Genomic DNA, 22388 nt, shown 5'->3' with positions numbered 1-22388 from the left:
AGATCAAACACTGAGCAAGAAATTAGTTGCTGCCTTCAGGACTGCTGGTGGTGCCTGTGGGTATGCATGCCACGAGTCCACATGGTGGACACTGTGCAGTGGGTAACACAGGGCAAGGAGGAGGGATGACTTTCCAAATAAAATCACACACCAATATCCCCTCTGTCCCTCCAGGTAGTCAGAAGCAACTGGGCTACCAATATCAGTTTTTATTTTAATACAAACTAAAAGCTTTTCGAATTCAAAGAAACATTGGTGTGGCACAGGGACAGAGCCCCCAAAGGGAACCTGACTGCCCCAAACCCTGGTTGTTCAAGAGGGAGGCTCAAGGCTGTTTGGCTCCCCAAGGAAAAGCTTCTTCCAGGAGCAGGCACTGACCCCACAGGGATCTCTGCCCACATGTGGACAGGTGTCAGGCAGCAACAGTTCCCTTCCCGCGTGTGGGACAGGGAGGTCACTTGATGCGGTAGAGGACTTTGCGTTGCATGCGGTGCTGGATCTCCCCTCGCCGCATCATTAGCTGTAGCACCTTGTAGATGGCGTGTTCTGGGTATTTCTAGACAAAAGGAAAGCAGGAGGAGATAAGCTGGCAAGGAAAAGCTCACCAGAGTCCAGCAGGACTGTGCAATCCTGCCTGGCTGTACCTCTCCCGAGGGAGGGAGCCTGGTGGCACTAGGTGCTGATGCTCCTTTTCCCTTTCACTATTTCAGGTCTGACTGCAGTCAGTATCACAAATCAAGTGGTTCTGGTTTCAAGGGTAGGCCCCCAAACTACCCAAATAGTCCTAAACCTCAGTGCTTTTGCAGAAGGAGCTCCCACCTTGGTCCCCTTAAACTCCACAATCACATTGCACACTACTCCCTACAAACAATTTCAGAAACAAATATGATGAAAAGGCTCTCCAGCCACCTCTCAGGGAATTGGTTTCACCCCTCAATCAGCAGCCTGCGGTGCCCAGTTTCACAGCCCAACACTCCACGGATCCCTGGCCCACCTGCCGCATGAAGTCTTGGACGATACTGTGCTCCGAAACCTGAGAGCCAATGGCAAAGCGGCGCTTAAGCTGCTTCTCAATGCGGGACAGCATCTCCTGGTCCTCCTGTGTCGTGAAGCCTTCTGCCCCTGGAGGGAGAGACTGCCTGAGCTCTCTGTACTTGGCCAGATGTCACTCTCAAAGCCAGAGTGACCATCTCCTGTGTCTCCCATCACACCTGCATGTCTCAGAGTTTGAGGAACCCATGACCAAATCCACCAAAGGTTGTGGAGCTTCGAAGATGCAGCTGAACATGGACCTGACTGCTGCAGCTTCCTTTGAAACCCTTTGTGCTGCACTGCTTCCCAAGGAAACATTGTCTCCACCCCCACAAGGAAGAGGTCACAGGACAAACAGGTTGGGAAAACACCTCCAGCACTAGACTCTGCCCTTGGGACCACAAGGGGCCAGACCATCAATCCCTTGCCCCGCATGGGTGGAGACCCTTGGTGTCATTTGTCATTTATCTCCCCATGAGCCACAGCCCCATGGCTTCAACAGCCTCTTGCTGCCACTGGCACAGCTTTGCCTTTGGTCAGAAAGCAAGTCCAGCACCTGCCCAGGGGGGTATGTGGTGGCACCCCCTGCCCCTGCCAGCCTGGTCCTGGGAGGGGAACTTGTCTCTCTTTGTGCTGAGCAGCCAGGCCCAGCATGTCCCTCCTGCCCCCTGCACAGAGTGTCTCCCCCTCACCTGACAGACTGCCCGACATGGCTGCATCAAGCGTGGACACCTGGAAGAGCCGCAAGGCCTCCTCAACATCTGCCTCGGTGGCAAAGGGCTGAAGTTTCATCTTCCCCAGGGACTCAGCAATGCGCACAATGGCCTCCAGCTGCCTGCGGCCAACAGAGATGTTTCCTGCTTTCTATGGTGGCTCCAATGGGTCTTTTCTTTACTCCTAACCCCCAATACCCCCACCTACCCCACTCCAAGCACCTCCTGCCCCACCCCATGGCACCTCCAGTGTTGCTCTGTTCACAGAGGGCTCTCTCAAACCCCAGCACCCCTCTAACCCCCTTCCTGGGCTACCCCAGATGACTCCCAGGGATGCAACCTCAAGCTCGAGGGTTTCAGTGGGGTGAGGAGGGTAGGGTTGCTCACCGGATGGTGATGGGGATGCTGGAGCGGCGGTCACTCTCCTGCTCATGCTGCCGAGTGCCACTCCGCATCAGGATGTAGCGGTTCTTCAGCTTCTCTGCTGCCGCTGCTGACAGCCGAGGGCCACACTTCCTGCAAAGGGGGACAGGAGCTGAAGCCAGTGCTGCCAGGGAGGGTCCCCTGGGCAGGGGGGTCTCTGGGAACCTTTCACTTTCTTGGGCCATGCTCTGGCACCCTTGAAAGATGTTCTCGCTTCCTTTTTTTTTTCAAGGTAGGAGTTAAAAAAAGGTCACCTGGATAGAGTACTTGCAAATATCAGCTGTGCAGCTCACTTAACACCACCATCTCCCACTCCCACCAGCCTGGGCACTGCCAAAAAGCCATGCCTTTCACTCACGTCCGACAGAAGGAGATGAACTTCTTCAGCTTGTTCAGCTCAATCTCACCCTCCACAGCCTGGGTCTGCGTCAAGGCACTCACGTGTAAGGACATCACATGCTTAGCCAGCGTCTAGGAAAGCAGCAGGCAGTCAGGCAGCAGAAACCCCCCTGCCAACCCCTCCTGAAAAAGGAGCACCATGAGTCCCAGCTACACCCACATGCCCTGACCCACCATGTCTCGCTCCTCGTTGTGCTCATCCTTGACGATGAAGATCATGTCGAATCGGGACAGAATGGTTGGCATAAAATCAATGTTCTCCTCGCCCTTGGTTTCATCCCAGCGCCCGAAGACAGAGTTGGCAGCTGCTAGCACTGAGCAACGGGAGTTGAGTGTGGTTGTGATTCCTGCCTGTGGGTGGAAGGAGAAATGGACGGGGTCAAGACCACTTCCATGTCACAGCAGGGCTAGGTGGCTATTAACTTGTAGTGAAAGGTCCAAAGCTGTTTGCAGGACTTGTTATCAATCACTTGCATTTAAATAAAACTCCTTAAGTAGCACTCAATTGCTCTGTAATGGTTCCACATTGCAGAAGGGTCAGCACAGGAGCTACATGAGGCTGGACCCACATGTCCTTCTGAAGGAGGAGACTTCAGCTGAGACTTGAGCACTGAGTGGCTTCATTTAAAATGTCATGTCAAAGACACACAAGATCCCACCCCAAGTTTGTGAGTTGAGCCAGAAACTGCGTGGCAAGGGCTGAGTCACCCATGGCAGCCTCAGAGGCAAAGCACAGGTTTGCAGGTAGCAGGGCAAGAGCGACCAGCAAGGAAAAACCATGGTGGGTGCTGTAACCAGGGTGCTCTCTGAACAGCTAAGGGGTGAGCCAGAGTGACCAGGAAGGAGCAGAGGAGCTACAAAAAAACCCACTGAGCAGTAGAAATGAAGAGAAACTCTGATTTAAGAGAAGACCTTACACCAGGATGTCAGGCAGTTTCTGTAGATCTTATGAGGGGGTGGAAAGCAGTGGGAAGGAAAAAACCAGAAGTGACATCAGGCTGTGACACAGGGACATCAGCAAAACTACTAAATCTAGAGGACCAGAGGTCAGACAGAGCAGAGGGAGCTTGTTTCAGTCCTGCTGAGACTCAGGATCAGGCTGCCTGAGAGAAGACAACCCAAAGCCTACAGGCAGGGCTGACCACTCAGATCTAAGAAACCAGTAACCATCAAACCCACTGCCTAGACTCCAAAATGGACACTTGTGGCAAAAGATGCATGGCCACTGGTCACTGGTCTCTCAGAAACCCAGCGGGAAGCCAGGCTCCCACCCTGGGGCAACACCTACACCCACACCTCACCTTAGCAATGGAGATGGTCTGCTGCTCCATGGCCTCGTGAATGGCCACGCGGTCATCCTCCCGCATCTTCTCACCAGAGGTGGAAGAAATGAGGCAAGGAGAAAAAAAAGTCATCATCAGCCACTGACAGACCCCACCTACACACCCACTGATGCTGATCCCTGAGGTAAAACTCTAAGGACCTCTGCCCTAGAGGGTAGGACATAACCAGAATTTCCCTGCAGCCCCATCCCCCAACCTTCCCTTAAAGAAAGTGAGGCAACCTCAGGAGAGTTGCCCTTTCTCCTGTACCTCTGGGCTCTCCCAGGAGAAGCTGGCAGCCCAAGGGCTCTCCTCCTTGCTCCTATGCAGGCAGCCCTACAGGTACCTTGTCAAACTCATCGATGCACACCACTCCTCCATCTGCCAGCACCATGGCTCCTCCCTCCATGAAGAAACTCCTGGAGGAAGGGTCGCGAATCACTGAGGCCGTCAAGCCAGCAGCACTGCTGCCTTTCCCCGAGGTGTACACCTAGCAGCATGTGGGACAAGGAAGGGAACAGCATGTCAGCTACAGCGGGACCCAGGAGCCCACCACTTCAGCAGGAGGACAAAGCACACCCTGACACCACAAAATCCAGAGCTGCTGGAGGCAACACAACGACCTCCAGGAGAACTACTCAGCACATGCCAAGAGCAGACCTACTGTGTACAGAGCAGGACTATTGCCTAGTCCCAGGCCTCGGACTAAGCAGCTGTGATGCACCAGAGGGCTTGCAGACACACAAATATAAGTATTAAGTACAGAACAGGGAATGATTCATTGTTTGGTAGGCTGCTGCAATAGCTGTTTTCCCCCCAAGGGAAGAATGCATTCAGAGGCTGAATTTAATAGAGACTACAAGAAAACACAGCTGAAAATATAATTTCATGCCTGGGCTCAGCCTAGAGGTCCGTGTCTGAGATGCAGTCAACTTCATTTGTCATGATCAGACAGCCTCTCTGCTGATCAAGTCTCAACAATAAACAACAGCACCAGTCATGTCTTTGGACATCTGCAAATAGTCTGGCTTATATCATAATGAAAGGCATTACCTGCTTCCCCTTCCCTCCCTTGTCTCCTGTCTTACACCCCATCTCTTCCAGGCTAGCACCAGAAACGGCAGTTCGCATCTCTACCAGCCAGTCTAGCTGTGGATGCGCGGGCAGGTATCTGCTCTGACCACAGTCTGGTCTTCGGTGCTATGCAAGGAGCAGAAGGAAGAAATAAGCTATGCTACAAGCAGACACCTCAAACCACCTACCCCAATGGGTGAACACTTCTCAACAAACTTCAGCAGCTGGGATTTGGCTGTGCCGGGGTCACCCAGCATCAGTAAATTTATGTCTCCTCTGCGGGTCAGCCCATCTGGGAGCCTGGAGTGACAGGGTGGGGAGAGGGAGGAGAGAGGATGAGCCTTTATTTTGATAACCAAGCATTGTTGATGAGAGGCAGGCAGCTGGCAGCACTGCCAGAAGACTGTACGAGGGCTCTGTGCCATGAATGACACCCCTGCTACCACTCACTCTCCACCTGGCTGACTTTTCCCCACCTCTTGCGAGACCCTCCAAATAGGAGGCAAGCAATGGCCTTCTTGATGTCAGTGCTGCCATAGATGGAGGGTGCAATGCTCTTGGCAATGGTCTCATAGATGTTGGGCATGGCAGCAAGACGACGAAGTTCCTCTTCTTCTTGAGGAGTCACCGAGCCAGCAAAGCTGTGTCCTGTACAGGGATGAGGAAAATGACACAACAGTGAACAGAAGTGTTTTAAAAGTAAATGACACTACTCCCCCAACACCCACTACCACCAAAATCCCTTCCTGAAGATCATGCCAAGTGCCACCAGGTGGGAAGGGTGGAGAGGGCATTTGCTATCCCAGTGAGGCAGGCTGTGTCCTTAAGAGGCTGGCAGGAAAAAGCAATGATCTTGGGCAAACCAGCTCTGGAGGAATTAGAAAGAATTGCAGTCAGGACCATGTCTTAAATACATAGCTTAATTTTAACCATCGACTTCAGCCCAGATCCTCAGGGATGGCTTAACAGATTTCCACTAAGATTAATAAGAAAAGAGCACTTAAATACCCTGGAGGACTCAGGCTGAAGCCTCCTCATTTGATATCACTGAGAAAAAGTCATAAAGGACATGACTACAGAGCATCCAGGGCAAGTTAGACTCCTGGACTTGCTATATAAATAAGCAGCAGAGAAGGACCCAGACCATGATTTCATACAGTCCTTGCTGAAGGATCACCCTGTTCCAGAAGGGGTCTCTCCCAACAGCAGGCTACCAACACAGACCAGACAGGCACCAAAAGCAGCCCTCACCTGAGCCCTCCACATCCACCTGGATGCCCACCACGCGGATGTAAGCACTTCGGATGCCAATGCCCACATTGTCACGGCTTCTGTTCTTGCTCTGGGCAGATTTCTTGATGGAGTAAATGCCCATGACAGTGACTCTGTTCCCTGGGACAACTTTGTCACACAGGTACCTGCAAGGAGGAAGAGGAAAGCAGAGGATGGTAGTGGGGGAAAGGATGCCACCAGCACACCCACTAGGGTCAGGGTGAGGAGACAGTGCTGATACCTGTCACAGTACAGCTGCAAGTGCCGGGGCATCTCTCCATGCGGCACAGCGTCTGGAGACTCCTGCAGCTTCAGCACCTGGAAGTCCACACACTTGCACTTATCTGGCATGATGAAATAGGGATCCAGTGGGCACTTTGGGCGGCCAGCTTGTTCTCTGTACAGAGAGATCAATCAGGGAAGGCTGCTGGCACTCAAGAGCCACCCATGGGAGCCCCCCTGTAGAGGGGATAGCAGTGACAAAGCCCAGAGCAGCCACCCCTCCAAGCAGCACCGAGCAGGTGAGAAGGGCAGTCACACAGCGCTGAACCAAGGCTCACCAGGCCACCCATCTTGTCTTCAACAGCTGCCAAAAGCAGGCATGATTAACAAGCCAAAGACAGGGTAATGTCTGAGTACTGCCTCCCCTCTTCCCCCTCTCCCCTGCTAGCTAAAACTGGGGAGAACGGCAATTCATTAATTACACAGAAGGTAACAGTATAGACTCAGCAACACGGCAGGGCATTTTTTTGTTATAATGTTGTGCACAAAGCAAATGTTAAGTGGCTTCCGGTGAGAAAACAATTAGCAATGTAACAAGGCTGCCATCAACTTCCCAGTCTCTCAAGATGTATCTGCCTTGCTAGGCTACAAGCCCTCCAACACAAGGAGCACCTCCATGTCCTGCTGCTGTCTCAGTACATCACTACTGATGCCTGACTCCACACAAGGCTTTTGGGAGGATAACACAAGAGTGCAGATGCACTTGTGAGTCAAGGATCAATGCAAGGTGCTGTACAGACCACATGCAAGAATGATCCCTATCCCAAAGGCCTCTCAAGCCACATTAGAGATAAGGCACAGTAAATAAATATTGCCAGGCATGAGCTTGAAGACACAACCCACCAGGATCAGTCGGCATGAGAGATGCAGCACAGTGGCAGCCTAATGCTTACAGTTTGCATGGGCATCAAGAGCTGTAAAGCAGGATTTGAAGGTTAGTAGCAAAGCATCCCTACAAACTGATCCCTGGGGAGAGCAAATGTGGAAACAAGATAGGAAGTTAGGACAGCAGCTTAACAGAGCACTGTGGGTAGAGCTGGAGGCAGGAATGAACAGATAAAAAGAAATCCCTGGACATGGCCACTCAGCACTGCTTGTAGCACTGTCAGGCAGTATCACGACCAGTGTGACCACAGATGGATGGAGCTAAAACCTGCCAGCCACAGGTGCACACAGGCACAAGGGCAACAGGAAGGTAGGAGGCAGGGAGCAGTGAAGATGCTTCTGCCTTGTGCAACAGGGAGCTGACTATGCAACAAGCATGGGATGGGAGGGGAGCAGAAGGGGACACAGCCTTTTTTTCCTCACCAGCCTGCAGCATGTATCCCCTCTATCAGTCCTTACATGTTGCATTTCCTGGGGAGAGCATAACCCTCCAGGCCTGGGCGCACCGCAATGTTGCTGATGATGTTGCGGCAGCTGCGGCACTGGATAGATATTCTGGTGGCTTTGGCTCTCACAGGGGTTGCTGCAATTACAATCCCAGGGATCTTCACAAGGTGGGACATCTGGTCAGACTGAAAGGGAAAGGGAAGAGAAGGTGAGAAAGTCATCGCTGAAGGATGGACAGGAAACTAAAGAAGAAATACAGTTCATTCTTAGCTACACTATCCACAGTCATGGGACTAAGGTACCACAACAAAAAAAGCCTGCACAACGTCACTCTTCCGCTCTACAGTAGTAATGTCACATGATGTAACCATTCTGATTTCAAAGCAATAAAGGACAAAACACTCCATGCAGAACATCATTAATAGCAATAATGTCCCCACAGCAGAAATCAGCCATAACAGTCCTTTACAGTCAGATTTCAGTTGCAGAGTACCCCTGCCTGTAAAGTAGCATACGGCCCATGTCCTGAACTATGTGGTAAAGTACCAAAAGCTTTCCTACAATCACACCCATACATAAGCAAGCCCTGCCACTCGCTGCTCAGCAGGGCAGCTGATTCACCTCACCTTCAGGCTACGGATGTTGGCTGCGTTGGCATCCGATATCAACATCACCTGGATGTCTTGGAGAGTTTCCTCCCCTGAAGGGCGAGGACGAGTGACCTCATCTGCGACTTCTTTTGCTGCTTCTTCCAACTACAAAGGGAACAACTAGGCTATTATGGGTATATTGCAGTATATCCCCAAGGTTGCTCTCACGATGTGACAATGTTGCCAGGTTGCCAACCTCCTCCATCCTTACCAGCTGCAGGTGCTCCGCTGGTTGCTTGTACAGATAGTCAGCAAGATCTTCATCAAAGCTGGCCAAGTCTTCCATCTCTACCTCCACCCAGTACTGACTCAAGTTATAGTGCCGTTTAAGCTCATCCCTGGAAGACAGTAAGCAGTAAAGGATGGTGCAGCAGAAAGCACCAGTCACCCATAGTGACCTTATAACAAGCGTAAAGCAGAGAAGGCAGGTTCTGCAGGGAGTCCTTGGTTTGGAAAGCAAACAGGGAAAACCAAGAGAGTGCCAAGAGAAACATAGGGGGACCTGGGCAAATCTTTCACCCAAACCCACTTTTAAATGCGATGTAAGACCAGGGACACCAGTGCTTACAGTAACAACGTAAAGTACAGCACTAATTGTTCACTAGAGTTACATGACTAGATAAGCAATTAGGAAACTTCTCACAGTGTAACACCCATTATACCCAAAATATGATTTTAAAAAAGGAAGTAATAGCACAGGAGGCAACATTCTCCTTAAAAAGGCCAGGGTGCATAAAATTCAGAGACGAAAGATTGTCCCAGCCCTTGCAAGATACATGTCCACGTTCTCTCACAGTTGCTTCCAAACTGCATAGGCAGAAGGATGGCCAAGAGACCTTCAGTCTCAGAAGGCACACACGGACAGTGCTGCACTGATTTTAATGAATACAAGACAAAACTCCAGATCAGAAAGCCCTAGAACTTGAAGACAGACATTGAATTTCAGAAGCAGGTACAAGCTCGGCAGTGCAGATCTCTCTATTGCCACCTCTGCCGCCGGCTGGCTGCCTAAAAATTTGAGAGAACATCAGACCTCAGTTTTTCTATGCAATTAAATGAGAACAATATTTTTATACCGACACAGAGCTCTTTACAGTCTACGGGAAGAGAAAAGCTGACGTTGCTATTATACATCTGGGGCATGCGTAGCAGGAGGGAGGTTAACGGCAGATTGGATGTGCGAAGAGGAGCGGGTAAGGCACAGAGGGAGAAAAGGGGTCACAGCAGCACCTGTATTTGAAGGTGAAGCCTGTCCGGTCCGTGCCCACCCGGTACTGCCGCAGAAACTCCTTGAACCGCCTCTGCAGCTGCGACTTCCGAATCTGTCCCTCGTCCACCGACGCATCGCCCCCAAAGCTGTCGCTGTAGTAAATGCCGGGGTCATCGAAGCCGGACATGGCAAGTGCTGCTCCCTGCAGGGGCGAGAACGCGCGGTCAGCCTCAGCCTCCTTCTCCGCACTAAGCGCCCCACGGGATCCTGCCCCCCCCCCCCCGGCTGCGCTGCACCCACGCACCCGCGCAGCCCCCGCCGCCCTCCCCCGCCCCAGTGCCCCACGGGATCCTCCACCCCAAGCCCCGCACCCGGCCCCGCTCCGCACCTCGCTGCCCGCGAGAACCCGCCAACGACTTTTTCGCGGCAAAAACGGCGCGCGGCGGAACCCGAACTGCAGCACCGCGCGCTCCGATTGGCCCGGCCCATGCGCGCTCCGATTGGCCCGGCCCATGCGCGCTCCGATTGGCCCGGCCGCCTCCGCGCGCTTCGATTGGCCCGGCCGCCGCGCGCCCTCCGCGGGTTGGGCCCCGGCCGCCCTCCCGCCCCGGCCCCAGAGGAAGCGCGCGGCAGCGTCTCCGCCGCCGATTGGCCGGAGGTCTCCGCCCCCTGTCGGCCGGACGCAGTTTGGCGCGAAATCTGGGAGAGGAGAGCTGGGGGAGGTGAAATGGCGGTCGGGCGAGACCATTGTGGCGGTGCGCGGAGGGGAGTGCGCGCGGGTGAAACCGTTCCGGGCGGAAATGTGGCCGTCACAGGTCGGCGGCGAGGTGGGGGCGTTAATTACCGAGAATAAAGGAAATTGCTGGTGTAGCCTCCTTGGAGACGGCTGGAGTCTGTGGGGTTGGGTGGGGTGTTTGGGCCTATGCGATGTGAGCGGCCGGGGCCGGGGCGATGCGGTGGGACATACTGTGGGGAAGTGGTGGGCAGGGAGGTCTGGCTGGGGCCCCACAGGGATGACGGTGAGCAGGAAGCCTGGTGGCCTGCAAACAAGCTGCTGCTTCAGGATATGTGTTTTCTGCGGTGCTCTTCTGCTGACTAGTAGTGAATTTTGGGAGAAGTCTGTCAGGGCATTGGGCAAGAATTTTGGCCCTTCAGGAATGTGTTAGTGCACATTCTAAATGTAAACAAAGCTGGGAAGCGTAGTGCGTTGCAAGGGAGGTTATAACTGTAGCAGGTGGGAAATAAAGTCCATTTCATCACGGAGAAACCAACTCATGTTGCAGAGAAAACCAGATATAAAGATCACAGTCTTCATCTCTGATGACTTGGGCTCACACCCAGTAAGCAATAGCACAATGGCTGTGAGTTACTTAAAACACCATGCTTCTGCTGTTAGCACAGAGGGCATGATGTCAGTCTGAATCCAGATTTCCCAACTTTGAGGTCACAGTTATAATCTCTTCAAGCAGTGGAGAGGGACTAAATGTGGTAGAGTGCATTTTTGAGCTCATGGGCATTTATTTGCATGTTTGGGATGTTTAGTTATTGTATGGCTGAATGAACATAATGATTTAGTTGGGGTGGGTTAGAGGGACTGAATAGATGGAACTTCACATAAATTTGAATGAGTAAGTTCTTGTATTTCAGTAGCTGTCAAGCTTCATATCCCTGCTTTTCAAACATCTGTCTTTTTTAAAAAATAACTGGTTTTGCTACCAGGGGTTAGCAAATGGGTCCAAACAGAGAAGTAGTAAAGGGGATTTTGGAAGAGATATAGGGTAGATAAGACCCTAAGAATAATGACAGCCCCTCTTTTCCACTGCTTATTCTCAGCAGGAGCTACCTTCTGGTTCTTGCTCTTTGAGCAGGTTCAGTGCTGGTCGTTAAAACAGGTTGGTAGGGAAGTGGGATTAAGGTCACAGCCAGAACAGGCAGCATCATGGAGACAGGTTGATCACAGAGGCTTTCTGATAGAAAGAGGAAAGGACTCTGAGGTGAGAGATAACAGCCTTGTTGGTACCTGCTGTGCCATACCCAAACTGCAGCCTCTCCTGCAGTGATTGCTGTGTTAGAAGACCCTCTGCAGCACATAGGGCCTATGGCCCTAACGGTGGCTGGCCACAAAGCCAGACCTCCCTATCTGCCTCAGCAAAAGAGGAGGAAAGCAAGCTATGTGCATGGGCTGCTCCAGCAGTGCTGTGTGTTTGGAGCATCTTTAGCAATGCCATGTGTGTGTCCCAGTCCTGGGAGTAGGCTGAGTTGGTTTGTTGCTTAGGTGAGTTGCATATGTAGTTGCATACTTGATGTTTCTCATTTAGCTGCCTTGTAGGATCAAAACTCAGTGTGTATTTAATTTTTGGGTGGTGAAAACATACTTGCTTTTCTGATTCACGCTGAAGATCTCACAAAGGCAGGCTGGTACTGGAGCCCTTAGCTGGTAGTGGTAAGGGAAAGCTGCCCTGGTTTTGACCAGGTAAGGGTGCTGTCACCTTTTGCTTTTATTAGAATAGCAATGAGCTTTTATGTATGGCTTCCACCCCTTAAAAATACTTTGTACACTCACAGAATTTTGTGCCATTTCTAGAAATAGAGACCAGCGTGTAGGAGCTGAAGAAACCTGCCCCAGCTTGTAACAAGTTATTGTTAGCACTGAGTGGGAACAGAGTTTGGCTCTGATGATAGCTCCCACTTTTGTCTATTGTCATGTCTGTGGAGGCAGCAGCTCCAAAAGACATAAAACTGAGAGGAAGACAGACACCTCCTTTCTCCCCAGGTAAGGCTTTAATAATAGGAAACACCAGGCCTGAAGACTGTACATTGAAGTTTATTATGTGTATAAATTATATAACCATACAAGAGAATGACACTATCTTCAACAACCATCTGCTTTTTAAAAAACAAAAATGATTGGAAAAAGAATTAACAAAGACCTACTAGTGTCATATAAAACAGTCTATAACCCACAGGAGCTGTGTGACTCCACAGAGAATGTGATCACAGTATTATCTAGCAGTATAAAAAACATTTGAGCAAACGGAGCTCCGGGGAGCTTCATATTTCTGAGGAAAGCTGCATTTCTGATCCCGCAGGATTTTGGCAGGCACTCTGTAAAGCAACGACAATTCTTGGGCAGTGTTTTTAGCCTTTTCTACCCTTAGTTTCTGGTGATAAAGTTAATCTCTGAGAAGAGCTCACACCAAGCACAGGAGAGACTTTGCCTGAACTCCCTTACAGCATTGATTTCTGGGGAGAAAAGTCTCCTAATGTTAGTGGCAGAGCCAAGATCACAGTACCAGTCGGAGGGAGTTTCTCTCACAAGGAATGGGGAAGGTGGATTAGTTCAGGGTGAGGGAAGGCACAAAGAGAAGGTGAAGGTCCAGCTCCTTCACATGACAAATAGGCCCACAGCAACTGTCATGGCTAGGAAGCTGAGCGCCAGGATCCACCGCACCAGGGGAGTGATAGGCATCATGTCTGTGTGTCTCCTGTTTATCCTCTCGCTTTTTTTCCCAGGTGCTGGGCCTAGATCGAATAGAGAGAGAAAAAAAAAAAAAAAAAAAAAAAAAAAAAGAGATCAGTGAGAGGAGGTTGAGGCAAGAAGCTGCTGCTATTGTGTTCTTGCTCTTCCCAGTGTCGCAGCAGACCCTGCTGAAGTTGTCAAGGGGAGGAGGAAGCCCAGAGCCCAATTGGGCTGGGGGTAACAGCAGCAGCTCGTTCTGCTCTACTGGGGTAGGTGAAGAAGGGAAGCAGCAGACTTGACCTGGGTATCACAAAGGCTCACAACCCCTCTGCCTGTAGGTGAGTACCAGCCCCTAACCTTGTCTCCTTACAGACTTAGAAATGCAGTGCCCAGCTTCATCAGACCCCTGATGTGTGCAGGAGACAGCCAAATACTTAAGCCAGAATTTTAAAAGGTCTCCTCCTTCTCATTGATTCAACTGGTTAGGCATCTAATGACCTTAAACAGGTAGTCTTCAGCACTCCAAACAAATAAATTTCCCAGTACAACTTCAGGATGGGATTCCTCATCCAGCACCAAACTTTTCTGAAAAACCTACATTCATCAATGTGTTGGGAAAGGCACAGCAAAGTTTCACAGAGAACTTTTACGGCCTTCGCAGAGAAGTTGCTTTAAGCTTCATTGTCTAGATATGTGCAAGACAAGGTTTATTTTTCATTCTTTGCCATGGGAAAACTGTGGTTTTTCAGTATGCACTGAAAAATCTCCCTTTTAGTTTCAGAATAGGAGGTCATAAGGGCTTTTCATTTGAATCACACATTATCAAGGAAACCACTCTCCTCTGTAAACATCTGAGCCTGCTCCTCACTCAGTCACAAACTCGACTCTGAAAAGGGATTGCTCTGTTTGCAGCTGCAGCTTGGGCTTTGCCTAGTTCAGGATTGGTGCTGGCCAGTAATAGAGTTTCTTCAGTTTTACAAAACTGATGGGCAGCCCCACTTACCAGCTGGTTACATTTCACCATCCAGAACAGTGCTCACTATAAACCCAGCACACTTTTGGGAGAGTTTTCAGTAAATATTTCTGGAAGGCAGGAAAATGACCAGAGGGAGATTTAGTCTGAAAGGACAGGCCATTGGATAGGGCTGTGTGTCTGCAAGAACCTTCTGTCAGCATCACAGCAACACAGCTGATCTGCTGGGCCCAAAATTGTGGCCTTTGCTTCTGTGAACTAAAGGCCAGTTTTCCCTGTGGTCAAAACTCACGTGGCAAATGAAACTTACACTTGTTAAAACCTAAGAGGAGGAGAGGAGAGTCTCTTCTTATAAAGCTCCCTCATTGACACTATTTCTGGAGAGCCCACATGTGTCATCCTTGCTCTTTCATGTCTGGAGGAAACTTTGCACGCACCAGTGCCTCTCCTTGCACTGCCTGATGATGGCTGGAGAAGAGACAGGGCAAGCACCTCATGCTCATTTCTCAGTGGCTTTTACAAACAAGAACAGAGGAAGGGAGAAGAACAAACCCACAAGGGACAGTGTTAAACACCTGCCATTAGAAGTATCTTACCATGCTCATATGATTTATTAATGTTTCTTGTGCGAAGCTCTGCTTTCAGCTGCACAGGATGACCATTCTCCTGGCCCTTAGACACCAACTCCTGCAGCGCTTCAAACACCTGAGAAGAGGGAACACTGTCTTATTATGTGGCCTCCTCTTCTTTCACTGGGCCCCCTGCCCCAGGCGTGTTAACAATTAGAGGAAGACACAAGCATTCAGTTCAAGTCTCCTGGCACATTTTGCACAGAACATAATTTGCCTGTGGGGTCAAAAGCATGTCTTTCAAACTCCTTGTTCACTTTTCAGCTTCTCCCTGAAGCTTCCAGCTCAGGAGGAGGCTATCACCCATCTTCTGATGGGAAGGAAAGCAAGGTACTCATGCATCTAGTCAGCATCCACAGAGGACCTGTGGAGCTGTACTATAGACAGATAGGTGGTGATCCTCACTCCTGATATAAGTTCTCATTCATATCTGAATACTGGTACATGGAAGAGACTGGAATTTAAACCCTACAGGAGGGAGAAGAGCTTTTCAAAGACCAACCTTTAAATAGGCTTCCAGGTTGGACAAGTGTAGCCACCTAACTCTGACTAGCTACTAGCTTGTCCTAATCCACAACTTCCCATAGCCTCCACAGTAGAAATACCAGCTTTGCATTTCCTGTATAGCTATTATCTGGTTTCAGAGAGGGTGTGGGCAGAAGGGCTGGCTGGCGGTTACTCACCTGTATATTTAGCAGGAATGCTTTCTTGGCCTCCTCCAAGACTCTTTTCTTAGTGGCAAGATCCATCTCAAGGGCATTCATGCGGGAGCGATAAAGCTGCTTAAATCTGGTGGCATTGGAGACTCCATCAAAGGTGAAGAAAGCCACCCCTTCTCCAGTGCTGGGCAGCTGGAGGGCTTTTTGGGCAATTTTCTTCAGCACCTGCCCTCCAGACAGGTCTCCCAAATATCGTGTGTAGGCATGGGCCACCAGGAGCTCTGGGTGGCTCTTGCCTACGTAGTGGAGCCTCTCAACATATTTTTGAGTAGCCTCAGGACATGTGATCTCTTCCTTCCAGTTCCTGCCATAGAAGTACTCCAAGTCTTGCTCCAGGGCAGCTTTTCGGTGCAGCTCCGCTGGAAAGTACACAGGGGCATAAACTGGGTTGTCCTTGTTACGTTCACTCTCCTCCTCCAGAGCAGAGTAGATGAAGTACAAGGATGTGGCAACCAGCTGAAAGAGAAGGAAGAGGATGAGCTACAGGTGCATCTGTCTGTTCTTCAGGTTTTGGGGAGAAATCCTGCTATCAGGAAAAGTTACTCATGGGCACACCCAGTAGGAGTCATGCACATCTGTGATGTTACAGCTTTCCCATACAGAAAACAGAGTTTCAGGGTGCAGTGAGACACTGTTTAGCCCTTCCCCTTGTGCTTGAGGCAGCATCAGGTAAGACCTAAGCCCTTTCCAGCAGCCATTGGTCTTACCTGCCCTTAAAAGCTGTTGCAATCACCTTCAAGTTAAAGGTCTTGCAGTTTGATGTAATGGAAAATGGAGCCCTATTGAGTCATGCCTGGTCTATTCTCCTCATTCCTTCAGTCAACAAAGAGGGTATTCCCAAAGTTTTATTTTCTGGTGCATGGTTCAAATCTGAATGCTTCACGATGTGATTTGCCTTTGTGGGGCCTTGTGAGAGAATGACACACCCTGTTTATTTTTCATGATATTCATCCTGTTGGCATCCCACCATCCTGGCAACTAAGGCAGCACCGCTCTCCTCACTCAGACTTGCAAGTGGAGTTGCCTCCTTGGTTGCCCCAAGGAGACAAGATAAAGGGGGCTGCCTCTGAAAGATGCCTTTGTGAAGGAACGCTGTGAGGCTGTGTGTTCTCCTCTATTTTGAAACCATTGTTATTGTTTTTCCCAGCTTACATGATACTTTCTTCTATCTGCCAACTTTTCCACGTGGTGTAAGACAATCTAGCTATGTTCTTTCCTCTGCAGGCATTCTGTTTTCAGAGGCTGTATTCATATTTACACCTACACCACCCCTTCCTTTCACTGGAATCCCTTACCAACAGCAAAGGGTAAAACGTGAAGGTATTGCAGTACAGGTGAGTCAGGTTTGAGGAGGGGGGATTATGCTGATGACAGAAGAGAAAGCAGTTTACTCTCCCACAAAGCAATCAGTTTGGCAGTAAAAGAACTACTGTTTCAACTTTTCCTCACTGTGCCAGCAAATAGGACTTTGATAAGCACACAGGCAGTGGCTTGGATGTGGAAACAGATTCTGGAGTCACGTGTCAAAGCAGATATATAGGTTTGCCAAGAGATTAAACAAAAATAGAGGTTTTAAAACAACAACCTGTTATCGAGCTTACTGGAAAAGAAACATCATATGGGAACATTGCCTAACAACCTAAGAAAATATAACTTGACTGGTTGTTTTCAGAGGCAGGTTTAATGGGAAACATGACTTCTGAAAACTGTCATTACTTCTTAAAACCCACATCACATCTCACTCCCCCTGACAGTATGCAAATATCTTCTAAGAAACTGAGCTGTATTCCTGAAGGCCTGGCTTTCTATGTTATTGCCAGCCTGTCTTAAAGTTGACTGCCTAATCAATACCCCACTTCTCAGCACCTGAGACTAAATTTATGCTTGACTAAGTACCCTGAATGCAACCTGTCAGAAATAAGTAGTCTTTTTCCTACTCTTGTGTATTTATTTGCCAAGGAGCAATTCAACAACAAAATAATTAAACCACAGGTTGAATCACTAGCTGTTATTTGCAAGACCATGTGTCACATCCTATAGCCTCCCAGGAATTTTACTGGCCCAGGTGTGTGCTTTGGTTTTGCTCATGCCTTTGTTATGTGGCTCAGATCCCAGGAATCACTTATGTAGCCAGGTTAGGTGCAGACTAGTATCTGCATATGTTTCTCTTAAGAAAAGAAACAAGCTCCTACCTGTTAGCAGCTGACATGGCTTGCTCAAATTCAGTCTGCCTTTTAGTTATTATTGTTCACAATCTCAGCTCTGGTATAACCCAAGTGACAACTGAAACACTGCAAAGTTCAGTGCCAGAGGTGATCCTATATCCTCAGTATTCCATCATTATTTCTAGCTATAGCTGCTATGAGTGTTGTAAATTTAGTATTCTCCCTCTTTTTGACATTTCAGACACTCAGGTATCTGCACATAGTTGTACGTCCATTAACTATCACTGCCAGTAATTAACATACAGGCATTTATGGAAAAAAAAAAGGAAAGCAATTGCATTAATCTCATCAACTTCTTTGTCTTTTTATCCTGTGTCAGTTTGGCTGCCCATCCTGATATGCAGAGTCCTGCCCCACCTGCAAGAGGAGCTGGTAAGCTCTTAGGGTGCTGGAGTGTGATGAAGAGCATGTTTTGCAAAGGAGATACTGATACCAGACAGCTGTAATGCAAATAACCTCCTTCCATGTGCCATCCCCATCCTGCCTCCTTTAGTCCCCACACAGCCTGTCTGATCTAACAGTGTATTTCCTGGCGAGGAAATCCCATCCTCAAGCAATGCTGCTAACAAAGTACCTTAAATTCGTGGAGTGACACCTGCCCCTTCTGGAAATTCATCATGAATGGTGTGTTCTCTGCTTGCTCATGCACCTCCTTCGTAGCTTCCTTCATCAGTTCTGACAGGTCCCTGGACATGCTGGGAAAGAGCAGCAGAACAGATGTCAGTGCTGTCGCTCTCCTCTGGCAAAATAGATCTTAGCTCTCTAGGAAAAAAAAGGGGAGCCTGGGATGGCAGGAAAAGGGGCAAAGCATTCTTGAGAGCCATGGGTGGGAACCGGGGAGCACCAGCACCCCAACACTGTCCTGAGCAAGAAAGACGGCCAGATTCCATCTAGAGTTGAAAGCAGGAGCATGCCGTTCCCTGCAGAGCAGAAACGAACAGCATGCTTGAAAGCAGGGAGAGAAACACAACACTCTTCTGGCAAAAAGCTTCCCTCTCATTCCCGTCCCGCTCTCACCTCTCAGAGCTGTGTGTCTTGGACGTTTCCATGTTTCTCCACGTCGTTTTACTCCTCCCCTTCCTTGTTGTTTTCTGTTGCTCGTGCTTCTCTCCTTCCCTTCTGCGCACAGGACAAGGAAGCTCGGAGCTGGGCAGCCTGGCTCCCTCATCCTGCTTTATACCGCCAGGCCACGTGAACAGCCGAACCGCTGACCTCAGTGGGAGCACAAACTTCTTGCAGCGCAACTGCACGTCCCTTTCCAGCGTGGCAGTCACCCTTGCCTTGCCTGCAGCCCTGAGGGACCAGAAGGAAGTCACCTGATGTGTCTTGATAACTAAGCACAAATGAGAGGATGTCCAGCAACTTCTCTTCAAGAGTGTCTGGCTCTGTAACCTGCTCAGCACAGTGCCCATGGCAGGCAGAGCCATGGTGCTGCAAGAGGTGCTCATTGTGCTGTGGACGGTGGCATTGGGCAAGGAGGGGTGGATTTACAGCGCTAGTGCCCGGGTCAGGGTGGGCAGCCTCCTCTCCCTACACCCCAGCCTGTGTCCCAGCTGCACCCTGCCTGGGGAGCTAATACAGCCCCCACAGCTGTGGTATAAACATCTTATTTCCCACAACTGTGCACATCTTCAGAGAGTCTTTCCGACAATGAGGTACTTGTGGGCCACGGGATGGGGAGCTCAGCACTACAGATTAGGAGCATACGCCCTTCATGGCAGGGAGTACAGCCAGGGACCCTGGGCTGGGTACCAGTCATGGGCACCCAGGGTAATCTGGGTGCTGTGGCACATACATGCACCAGCACTGGAACTGCCCTTGCACAGTGCTGGGCACTGGGGAGTAAACCCTGTCTCTTTGCATTGAGCCAGCACAGGTGTGCCTGCATTGATGCACAGAGAAATCCTTTCCATGCTCCCTTGTGCATGATAAAAATACTGATTGTGTGGCAACTGGCCTCTACTGTTAGCACAGCTGTGTGCAGGGCAATTTAGAATAGTGCTCTGTCTCCTAGATGCCCAGAAAGCTGGGAAGCTCGTGGACTGAAAAGATGTGATATAAGACTTGGGGGAAACTGAGGAAGTCTGCAGAGATTTTCAAAGGCAAATAATTTATCTGATTTGGGAAAAGAGAGTTGGACAACGTGCTTCTGCCAGTAGCTGTCTGCTCTGCTGTTCTGTCTGGTTAAGTGGTCAATGAGGCAGCCAATGGATAAAGCAGGCCCTTCTCTTCCAGCTGTAGCTGTGCTGGAGGCAAAGCGAGCCAGGACGGACAATGCATCGGTCAACTGTGCTTAGGCAAAAAGACACATTTTGTGCTCAACCCAAAGAGCAGAGCACTTGAAGCAACCATTCCCTTGCTGCTGTGGGGGTGAGGAAGCCCTGTGCTGCAGTGGTGTGCAGGGCGGTGGGTATGGAGGCAGTGCCTGGGGAGGAGGGGGAAGGACTGTGGCATCTTCTGTCTGTCTGTCCTCTCTAGTGAGTCCACTCTGGGGCTTTGCTGATGGGTGCTGCCATCCAGGCTGCGTGCCTCACGTCTTCCTGTCACTGTACCCACAGCTGGGTTTGTGCTGTAGGTTAGGAATCTGTCCTAACAGAAATATGTTTCTGTGCTTGTTTTTCAGCTCAGGAAGACATCTGGCCTGCGGTGCAGCACTCGGGAAGTATTACTCGGCGATTCCGCTCTGACTCAGCCCAGACTTTTCCTGTCGTGCTTTTGTCTTTTAAAGCAACAGTGCCTGTTAGCAAAAGCTGTTATGTTCTACTCTTACCCCATGCCATTGCAGGTAACTTGCAGCTGGCTTGCTTGTTTTTCTGTATGGCAAAATAAAGGTATCAGGATGTCTTAGTCTTTACTGTGACAAAGCCCCAAACATCCCCTGAGAGATGGCTGTGGTGCTGAGTCCATGGGAGCACAGGGCTGCATGGCCAGTCCCGCCTGAAAACATGCCATTTTGCCCCAGGGATGGCCCAGAAATGAGCATTTCTCTCTGACATTGCTCCTTAAAGCTCACATTTTCTGTCCCTTTCAGTGAGTCCTATTCTGACACGTGAAGCTGAAGCACAGACTGAACCTGTAGTACTGGTGGAGGGATGTAGGAACTATATGAGAATATGAAAATGAATAATATTCTTAATTGTATGAAATAATGTGAAAAAAATCGAACCGTCAAGCTCTGCCCCTCCTTTCACCTTAGTTCTGCAGCTCTGCTAATGCATCCACTTCTTCCCCAAGGACTTTCTCGTTGCTTTCAGGTCAGTGCTTTTGTCCCCTGCCTGCCTGGCTTTTTCCAAGAGGCTGCATGCTTGGAGGCGCTATAAAGGATGTATCCAAGAGGTCCTCCTCCTTCCTTTCCATCCAGGGTTGTGGTAGATGTAGATGTGAGACTGCAGGTAAGAGAGAGAGGGTGTCTAGTCATGTTGTGGCCATTTCAGGTAGGATACTTATTTCCAGGAAGAAGTCCTGGCTCATAACCACACTGCCCCAGGACACAGAGCCAATGTACCTCCTTCTGGATCTTGGGCCTTTACTTTCTCCTGGGCTGGTGACAGGAGATAAGGTGCCTACTGCAGCTCACCTCTGCTGTGAGCTTTTCCATAGGTGCAGGCAAGCAAGCTGTGCCCCATAACTGATTTATGCTGTCTGACCTCAAGCTGATATGGGTTACTTAGGATGCAGCAGCTGTGAGACTGCCCAGCTCTCCAGAAAGGTCCAAATGCCCTGCAGCAAGATGGAAGGAGAACCAAAAGTGGGAAGTGGGTGTCATCATTTTTGCAGTTACTGGCCTGGAGCATTTCTGGCCCCATTCAGGGCTCTGCAGTGAGGACTTGTATTGCTTCTGCTGGGCTGTTATTATGTGCTGCAGGGATGTTAATGACATCGAGTGTGCCAATGTGCTGGCAGAGATCTGTGAAGGACCATCTCTTCCCAGAAGCAAACTTGGAAAGCTGACACTTGAGAGTGATGCATGGGGGAAGGAGGTGTGTGCTTTTAGCAGAAGGAACAAACTGGCCCCCAGAGCAACTCATTCTGGGCATAGTGGGCCACTGGAAAGCTGAGGCCAGCCTGCATCCAGATCACCAGGAGATTTTTCTTGGACCTCATTGAAGTGTCAGACCTGTAGTCTCCACTGTGCCTGCCAGAAGTCCTGTCATCTCCTACTCTTCCAGTGAGCAGCGGCTGGGTGCTGCCAGTCAGTACTACTTGCTGTGAGGGCGATGTGCATGGGCACCAGTGAAACTGCCCAGGAGATTTCTAGCAAGGATGAATTAAGTAGCCTCAGGCAAGATATTTGCAAAAGTTCCTGTTGGGCTTAAAAGCCTCAGTCTGCACAGCCTAGCCCCTGAGAAAATGCTTCATCAAGATGGTGTAGATGAATGGTTAACAACAGTGGAAAGTTATTGAGGGATTTCATTGTTTTCATCAGGGATACGGAAGTGGGGGATTTTATCTTTATACACTTAATAGCCTGTTCTGACAACAGATTTATGGTCAGAAATGTCTAGTTACATAGGCAGTCATGGAGTGCCAAGTCAGCACTCCTGAACTGTTCCATGCTGGGCTCCAGCAGGCAGCTCCCAGCACCTCAGCCTGGCTTGTCTTGTCGGGGAAGGCATCACCCAGTGAAAACTAGTGTTCGCTGGCTCCGAGGGGTTAATGGGTTCTCTGGGACC

The 22388-nt window shown here is 49.9% G+C and overlaps 2 protein-coding genes across 2 annotated transcripts; both read right to left on the bottom strand.

The window, feature by feature from the left end:
* Positions 1 to 237: 237 nt before the first annotated feature.
* On the bottom strand, positions 238 to 10204 carry MCM5 (minichromosome maintenance complex component 5). The gene is made up of 17 exons (XM_074901327.1): positions 10098 to 10204; positions 9730 to 9911; positions 8711 to 8837; positions 8476 to 8604; positions 7862 to 8034; positions 6477 to 6632; positions 6215 to 6381; positions 5440 to 5611; positions 5152 to 5263; positions 4236 to 4379; positions 3869 to 3934; positions 2742 to 2918; positions 2527 to 2639; positions 2133 to 2261; positions 1725 to 1867; positions 995 to 1122; positions 238 to 556 (listed from the first exon to the last, which is right to left on the bottom strand). The coding sequence occupies exons 2-17, from the start codon at positions 9894 to 9896 to the stop codon at positions 455 to 457; spliced, it is 2205 nt and encodes a 734-aa protein (XP_074757428.1). The 5' UTR covers positions 9897 to 9911; positions 10098 to 10204; the 3' UTR covers positions 238 to 454.
* Positions 10205 to 12517: 2313 nt separating this feature from the next.
* On the bottom strand, positions 12518 to 18882 carry HMOX1 (heme oxygenase 1). Its single transcript, XM_074901326.1, has 5 exons — positions 18733 to 18882; positions 18290 to 18410; positions 15455 to 15946; positions 14739 to 14847; positions 12518 to 13231 (listed from the first exon to the last, which is right to left on the bottom strand). The coding sequence occupies exons 1-5, from the start codon at positions 18762 to 18764 to the stop codon at positions 13095 to 13097; spliced, it is 891 nt and encodes a 296-aa protein (XP_074757427.1). The 5' UTR covers positions 18765 to 18882; the 3' UTR covers positions 12518 to 13094.
* Between the last annotated feature and the right edge of the window lie 3506 nt (positions 18883 to 22388).

The sequence above is a fragment of the Athene noctua genome, chromosome 3, assembly GCF_965140245.1.
Source record: "Athene noctua chromosome 3, bAthNoc1.hap1.1, whole genome shotgun sequence".
In the NCBI taxonomy this organism is placed as follows: Eukaryota; Metazoa; Chordata; class Aves; order Strigiformes; family Strigidae; genus Athene; species Athene noctua.
Note: the sequence above shows the minus strand (reverse complement) of the source record. Positions and strands in the feature narration are given on the sequence as shown.

What these genes read in the sequence shown, in the direction of transcription:
- MCM5 (XM_074901327.1), bottom strand. Translation starts at nt 9,896, where the DNA reads ATGTCCGGCTTCGATGACCCCGGCATTTACTACAGCGACAGCTTTGGG. An exon ending in CTCCCCAGGAAATGCAACAT is followed by an intron (nt 6,633 to 7,861) that starts GTAAGGACTGAT and finishes CTCTCTGTACAG; the next exon opens with AGAACAAGCTGGCCGCCCAA. An exon ending in GGTGGATGTGGAGGGCTCAG is followed by an intron (nt 5,612 to 6,214) that starts GTGAGGGCTGCT and finishes ATCCCTGTACAG; the next exon opens with GACACAGCTTTGCTGGCTCG.
- HMOX1 (XM_074901326.1), bottom strand. Translation starts at nt 18,764, where the DNA reads ATGGAAACGTCCAAGACACACAGCTCTGAGAG. An exon ending in CATTCCTGCTAAATATACAG is followed by an intron (nt 14,848 to 15,454) that starts GTGAGTAACCGC and finishes CCCTCTTCTCAG; the next exon opens with GTGTTTGAAGCGCTGCAGGA. An exon ending in TAATAAATCATATGAGCATG is followed by an intron (nt 13,232 to 14,738) that starts GTAAGATACTTC and finishes TATTCGATCTAG; the next exon opens with GCCCAGCACCTGGGAAAAAA.